Raw genomic sequence first — 7,898 nt, 5'->3', positions numbered from 1 at the left:
TTTCTTTATATTCTATTAAGAGTGATAGGCCAATAAACTTAGAATTTCTCTAAGTTTATAACACGTTATCAGCACGACGTTACGTTACGATCGATCAAGGTAAAATGTTAATTTTATTAGTATAATTTTTATTTTTTGTTTGTTTACCTTTACAATATCATAGTTACTTTTATTCTTGAATATTTCATAATAAAATATGAGTAATTATATTGTATATTTCAATGTCTCTTGAAGTAGACATATATATATATATATATTTATATATATAAATTCTCGATTTCATCCCCTGAAGTGGATGTGATATTGCCTCCAAAAGTAGGCATATAATTCTTGATTTTATCCCCTGAAGTGGATGTGATATTGCCTCCAGAAGCAGGCATACAAATGTGATATTGCCTCCAGAAGCAGGCATACAATTCTTGATTTTATCCCCTGAAGTGGATATGTTCTATAAATTTCATTGCTTCCTGAAGTAAGTAATGCGTTAAAATCATCTCCAGTAGTAGGTGAAATATTTTGTACCAATTATGTGCAATATCATCCCTGAAGTGATGATAAGTATATGTTTAATTTTCTCACCACCTGAAGTGTTTTGAGATAATGGCTTGATCAAGAAGCCCGATGCTTCTTCGTTTATTTATTTGATTTCTGATAATTTTTCGATAACATAGTTTTGTTTCATATGCCCATGTATGTATTTTACATGTTTTGCTAGTATATGCAACAAAATTTATTTGTTAAGAAAAACAATTTTGGCATGAATACCATTTAATTGCTATTTGTAACATTATAAAATTTAAGGCAAACATTTTTATTTAATTCCATGTATGCATGCCATAATAATTCATACTAATTACATGGTAACTTATATGTAACTTAATGTTAGTAATGTTTTATGTCATTTTTACTTTATATCATATGTAATACATATTATTTACTTTTATGTATATGTTGAATATTATGCTAAAAGTGCATATTAACTTGTTGTAGCTTAATGGCCAATCTCACAAAATTGGATTTCGTTGCTCTTGATGTTTCTGGAAAAAACTACCTATCATGGGTTCTTGATGCCGAACTACATTTGGCAAGTAGCAAATTGGGAGAAACAATAAAAGAAAATACTGTTGCTTCTGAGCAAGACTGTGCTAAAGCAATGATTTTGCTTCGTCATCATCTTCATGAGAGCCTGAAGTCTCAATATTTAACAGTCAAAAGTATTTTTCAACTCTGGAAGAGTTTAAAGGATAGATTTGACCATCAAAAGACTGTAATCTTACCACGTGCAAGATATGAGTGGATACAATTACGACTGGAAGATTTTAAAACGATTGCTGAATATAATTCTGAAATGTTTCGAATTGTATCAAAGTTGAGGTTATGTGGAGAAGATGTGACGGATGAACAAATATTGGAAAAAACATTTTCTACTTTTCATGCATCCAACCTTGTACTCCAGCAGCAGTACAGGGAACGTGGGTTCAAAACCTATTCAGAGTTATTTCATGCATGCTTGTTGCAGAAGAAAATAATCAACTTTTGTTGAATACCCACCACCCCCGACCCACTGGTTCCAAGCCACTTCCTGAAATTTCAGCGGCATTGCCTGAAGCAAATGCTACTTCTTCACAAAAGACAACATCTGGTCAAAATATACCAGGCTTCTATGAAAGCAAAGGGTAAAGATGTTGAGACTAATCTTGTTGAGGTTGGAATTTCAGACAATACCCACATGGATGCATCAGATTTTTTCCAGTCTATTGAAAACGATGATTAAAATCTGCCTAAGCTGCCCTTATAGTTTGGTGATATTACTAAGGATTTCGACATGCTTGTTGATTAGATTTATCTCATGTCATTAGTATGTTTCTATTATTCAGTTACGTTTACTTTCATTGATAGGGTATTTCTTTTAATCTTGTAATGTTTTTATATTTTATGAATGAAGTGTTTCTTTTACTTATTATATGTCTATTTCATTTATATAGAATGGATCAAGCCATTACAAATCTCAATGACAAGGAACATTGTCTTGTTGATAGTGCCACTACACATACAATTTTGAGAAACAAGAAATTTTTCTCAAGTTTGTTAATGACAAGAACAAATGTGAGTACTATTTCAGGAGTTAGTAATCTTATTGAAGGCTCCGGAAGAGCTACAATCTTGTTACCTGAAGGAACAAGATTACATATCAATGATGCCTTATATTCGAGTAAATCACAAAGGAACTTATTGAGTTTCAAGGATATTCGACAAAATGGTTTTCATATTGAAACCATGAATGAAAATGGTATCGAATATCTGTACCTTACAACATATAAAACTGGCCAGAAGCAAGTTTTAGAAAGAATGAGAACATATAGTTCTGGTTTATATGGCACATTGATAAGCTCCGTTGAAACACATAGTATCACTAACCCGAAGTTAGTTGATCAAAGTATTTTTACTTTGTGGCATGATAGACTTGGCCACCCAGGTAAAACAATGATGTATAGGATGATTGAAAATTCACATTGACACCCACTAAAGGACCTGAAGTTCCTTGTTAAAAGCAATTTCATATGTTCGGCTTGTTCTCTTGGAAAATTAATTACAAAGCCATCTATGACAAAAGTGAATGTAGAATCTCCTATGTTTCTTGAACGAATTCAAGGAGACATATGCGGGCCAATAACACCGTCATGTGGGCCATTTAAATACTTTATGGTGTTGATTGACGCATCAACACGTTGGTCACATATAAGCTTGTTGTCAACACGAAATGTTGCTTTTGCAAGACTGTTAGCCCAAATTATTAAATTGAGGGCTCATTTTCCTGATTATCCTATTAAAAGGATACGGCTAGATAATGCGGGAGAATTTACTTCTAAATCCTTCAATGATTATTGTCAATCAATTGGGATAGTTGTAGAGCATCCAGTTGCTCATGTACATACTCAAAACGGCCTGGCAGAGTCGTTAATTAAGCGGTTACAATTAATAGCTAGACCCTTATTGATGAGGTCAAAATTGCCTTCATCGGCATGGGGGCATGCAATATTGCATGCAGCGGCTCTAATTCGTCTTAGACCTACCGCTTACCATAAATTTTCTCCATTACAATTGGTCTCCGGAAGAGAACCAAATATATCTCATTTAAAGGTGTTTGGTTGTGCGGTGTATGTCCCGATACCCCCTCCTCAACGAACTAAAATGGGGCCACAACGGAGACTGGGAATATATGTTGGTTTTGAATCTCCCTTGATTATTAAGTACCTTGAACCAATGACCGGTGATCAATTCACTGCTAGGTACTTGGATTGTCAATTTAATGAGACAGTATTCCCGGCATTAGGGGGAGTAGATAAGGAGATTAAAAGGAAAGATATTGCATGGAATGCAACATCTATGTCTTTTATGGATCCACGGACAAATGATAGTGAACTTGAAGTTCAACGGATCATACATTTGCAAAGTGTTGCAAATAGGCTACCAGAAGCATTGATAGATACCAAAAAGGTCACAAAATCATATATTCCGGCTGAAAATGTTCCAGCTCGTTTAGAAGTCCCTGAAGCGATTTTTAATAAATCAAATGCATCTGAGTCACAAATACGCCGGAAGCGTGGTAGACCACTTGGCTCTAAAGATGCAAATCCTCGAAAGAGAAAGGAACATATCGTCTCAATTAATCATGATGCTAATGTGACCACTAGTGTCTCTAAGGATAAAATCCCTGAAGCGGTTTTATCTGATGACTCTAAAAGTAATGAGCAAGATCTCGAGGACAGTTACGAGATGTCTATTAATTATGCTCATAACAGTTTAGGTTGGTATCGTAAAGAAATTGAAATGAATGATATTTTTGCCTATTCTGTAGCCGTCCAAATCATGGATGAAGATGAAAATGATCCTCAAACTATGGAGGAATGTAGACATCGAAATGATTGGAAAAGTTGGAAAAAGGCCATACAAGATGAGCTAGACTCGCTAAATAAGCGAGAAGTATTTGGACCTATAACTCCAACACCAAAAGGTCTCAAACCTTTTGGCTATAAGTGGGTGTTCATACGCAAGAGAAATGAACGAAATGAAGTTGTAAGGTACAAAGCTAGACTTGTGGCCCAAGGCTTTACTCAAAAGCCCGGAATTGATTTTACTGAAACATATTCACCTGTAGTGGATGTTACCACACTTAGATTTTTAATCAGTTTATCAGTAATTGAACAACTACAAATGCAGCTCATGGATGTGGTAACTGCATATCTGTATGGGTCATTGGATACAGATATCTATATGAGAATCCCTGAAGGATTAAAATTGCCTGAAGTATTACAGTCAAATTCTTGTCATATGTACTCCATCAAATTGAAAAGGTCCTTGTACGGACTTAAACAATCAGGACGTATGTGGTACAATCGTCTTAGTGAGTACTTAATAAAGAAAGGATTTTGCCATAATCAAATAAGTCCATGTTTATTCATAAAGAGGACAGAGTCGGGATTTGTAATCATAGCTGTGTATGTTGATGATTTGAATATTATTGGATTCCTGAAGAGATTCGACAAGCAGCTAATTACTTAAAAAGTGAGTTTGAGATGAAAGATTTAGGCACTACAAAGTATTGTCTCGGCCTGCAGTTCGAACATACTAAGGGTGGAATTTTCATTCATCAATCGAACTATATAGAAAAAGTCCTTAAGCGTTTTCATATGGACAAAGCTCATCCATTGAGTACACCTATGGTAGTTCGATCGCTTGATGTTAATAAAGATCCGTTTCGTCCTCCAGCACATAATGATGAGATTTTAGGTCCAGAAGTACCATATCTCAGTGCAATTGGTGCATTGATGTATCTTGCTAATAATACCCGACCAGATATAGCATTTTCTGTTAATCTACTAGCAAGATATAGTTCAACACCAACAAAGAGACACTGGAATGGTGTTAAACACGTTCTACGTTATTTACGTGGAACAAGTGACATGGGACTATATTTTGAAAGGCATGATGATGCCAAAACAACCAAATTAGTTGGTTATTCAGATGCGGGGTATTTATCTGATCCATATAAAGCTATATCTCAATCTGGATATGTATTCATGTATGGTGGAACTGCTATTTCATGGCGTTCAACCAAACAGACTTTGGTAGCCACCTCATCAAATCATGCAGAATTAATTGCATTATACGAGGTTGGGCGTGAATGTGTATGGCTTAGATCACTAATACATTATGTGCATGAATCATGTGGACTACAATCAATCGAGAAAAGTCCCACAGTAATATATGAAGACAATGCGGCGTGCATCGCCCAAATCAAGGATGGTTATCTTAAAGGCGACAGAACCAAGCACATATTACCAAAATTTTTCTCCACTCACGAGCTTCAAGTGGAAGGCAAAGTTGATGTTCAACAAATTTCATCAAGTCAGAACTTAGCAGATTTGTTTACGAAGGCATTACCAACAAAGGTGTTCAAACAACTCATACGTAATATTGGCATGCGACACCTGAAAGATATCTGCCTCAATTGAGGGGGAGATTATACAACTGTACTCTTTTCCTTAGCCTTGGTTTTTATCCCATTGGGTTTTTCCAGGCAAGGTTTTTAACGAGGCAGGATGTATATGATAAAGAGGTATGCATTCAAGGGGGAGTATTATATATAATATGTATATATGAATGCATACACCTCTTCATATTCTTTTTTAATACCCATTATGTTATACACCCTTTTGTATCCCCCATTATAATTTGTAATTAAAATAGTTATGATGTATTTTGTAACCATAATTTTGGTGGTCTATAAATACCACCATGTATTTCATTTGTAAAGTGATTTTTTGAGAGTGAATAAGAAAGTTTGTTGGAGAAATACATATATTATTTCTTTATATTCTATTAAGAGTGATAGGCCAATAAACTTAGAATTTCTCTAAGTTTATAACAAAGGATATTTTTATATAAGGTTATTATTCTAGGTAGATGAGATCTTGTGCGACAGCCCATTCAATCATTAAGCCCACTTCATTTATTCAAACTGGGTTGGGTCCTATCCCAAACACCCAAGTTTCGGTTTTGGGCCTGGTCCACCTTTTAAGTCCGTTTGTACACAAGATGACCCTGCGTATCACCCACCTCATTTAAACACAAAAAGCAGAAAGGTAGAAAATTGTCCCAGAAATTGAATAATTTCTAATGTGAGAAAGATAAGCCAAATGTACAAATGAACTGATGAATTCTGTTATCTATACTTTTCTTTCCACGTTTACCTCCTTTTTCATTGCAAAAGTAACATACACAATCCTTACAAGCATTCGGTCTATGTGGCTTTCCAGACCACACGAAGGAGATCGTACCTAGCGTTGCCTCCATTGTAACTGACTTCTTCTGTACGATCATCGTTTATATTTCCATTTCCATTTCCATTAACCACAGTAGTAGGAGATGATGGCAATTTGTTGATAACTGACGTGATGCAAGACTCCAGTTCATCCAGCTCCTCATCACTGGTGTATCCCTTCCTCTGCACGGAAGATGAACTTCGCGAGAACTGAGAATTTGCACCAGCCTCTGCTACTTTCTCAGCCACATCAGTGGACGAAGGAGGTATGTACGTAGTTGGACTGGCAGTGTAGGGGAAGCTACTGGCAGAGTCTCCTGACAATCTACGCTCTACAATACACTGAATGCATGAAGAGGGAATAGTCATTATCAGCTAGGGAGTATATCTCTACGCCCCAAAAGTAACATCTCAAGCAGGAATCTTATTTTTCAGCATGTATGTTTCTTAGGGTATTACACATCATGTAAGCACATAATATGGAGCAAATCTACGTAAGTTCTTCACTAGTCTTTTTATTTTTGAAGACTACCGGAGAGATCATTACAAAATAGCATTAATCATGTCTTCCAGGAACAGGCATGTAAAGATATTTGAAGATGTGAGCATACCATGACATGTATTTCCTTGAGAAGTGACCAAATTGACATAACCACACAAGAAATCAGCATAAATCTGTAATTTGGATGAATTAATATTCAAGATTCGGAGATGGATGTGAAAAAACCCATACTCCACAAACTTAATCTTTTCAAGTACTGTATCAGAGAGCTAGAGGTGGGAAACTATTCAAACCACATTTCATACAATCATCCACCACAACATGCTTAGAGGAATATTTCCATGGACAAGAAAAAAATATGCACTGCAGTAAATCGACATGAAGTAAAAATAAGATACCTCAGCATTCAGTGCCTCTAACACAGCTCCTGGAACGGCGTCAGGGCAAAACTCATCAGGAGAAAAGTTGCATAGTATCCGCTTAACAAGTGGAAGACTGATTGATGGACATACCTATAAAAGAACGAACCTGGATGAGTATTCTGTACATGAAAGAGATAAAGTGCAATAACGATGAAAACATAATTTTTATTTGCTGGACCTCCAATCTGATTGTCCGATCCATAAGCATATCTTTCGGAAGCATTAGAAGATCACTCAAGGCATTAAGTAGAGGGAAGCTTTTTGGTTCCTCAGTACTCTTATCATCATCATCCTGGCTTTTCTTTTCATCTTCTGCAGAAGCATCAGCATCCATGCCAAGGAAATCGGACAGCCATCTCGCCCAATTGCCAACCTGCGGGAGTGCAGACAGCATCATGTATCATAAGGATTAATGATGTGAACAGGATATTGGTTCTTGGACAGTCTTAACCAGAAAGACATCCGCAAACTCCTGCAAAACCTTATTGATACTAGGACAACTGACAAGGTGCTTTGAGAAGATAATAGTAAATTTCAGTAATTAAAAGACAAAATTAAGACAGTTAAGCAAAATTTCTTTACAATATATGTAATATTCTGCAAGGTACTTACAGAGTTTTTAAGCTGAGCGCCAGATCCAAAACTCAAA

General features: G+C 35.9%; 2 protein-coding genes across 2 annotated transcripts in view; one reads left to right on the top strand and one right to left on the bottom strand.

The window, feature by feature from the left end:
- LOC105159783 lies at positions 995-1,680 on the top strand. Its single transcript, XM_011076968.1, has 2 exons — positions 995-1,472; positions 1,520-1,680. Exons 1-2 carry the CDS (start codon positions 995-997, stop codon positions 1,678-1,680), a joined length of 639 nt encoding a protein of 212 aa, XP_011075270.1.
- Positions 6,148-7,898, bottom strand: part of LOC105159716 — a 5,405-nt gene continuing 3,654 nt past the window's right edge. The window contains exons 5-8 of the mRNA XM_011076888.2: positions 7,862-7,898; positions 7,428-7,622; positions 7,226-7,339; positions 6,148-6,667 (exon numbers count right to left, since the gene is read on the bottom strand). The exon at positions 7,862-7,898 is cut by the window's right edge and continues 119 nt beyond it. Coding sequence (XP_011075190.1) covers positions 6,305-6,667; positions 7,226-7,339; positions 7,428-7,622; positions 7,862-7,898 — 709 coding nt within the window. The 3' untranslated portion in view covers positions 6,148-6,304. The remainder of the gene's footprint in view (positions 6,668-7,225; positions 7,340-7,427; positions 7,623-7,861) is intronic.

Source organism: Sesamum indicum, linkage group LG4 (assembly GCF_000512975.1).
Source record: "Sesamum indicum cultivar Zhongzhi No. 13 linkage group LG4, S_indicum_v1.0, whole genome shotgun sequence".
Lineage (NCBI taxonomy): Eukaryota > Viridiplantae > Streptophyta > Magnoliopsida > Lamiales > Pedaliaceae > Sesamum > Sesamum indicum.
The sequence above is the reverse complement of the archived record's forward strand: the minus strand, read 5'-3'. Positions and strand labels throughout refer to the sequence as shown.

Bases quoted from the DNA above. Each gene is read 5' to 3' on its own strand.
- LOC105159783 (XM_011076968.1), top strand. From the start codon at position 995: ATGGCCAATCTCACAAAATTGGATTTCGTTGCTCTTGATGTTTCTGGA. The intron at 1,473-1,519 runs GTGGGTTCAAAA...TGCTTGTTGCAG, and splicing joins CCAGCAGCAGTACAGGGAAC to AAGAAAATAATCAACTTTTG.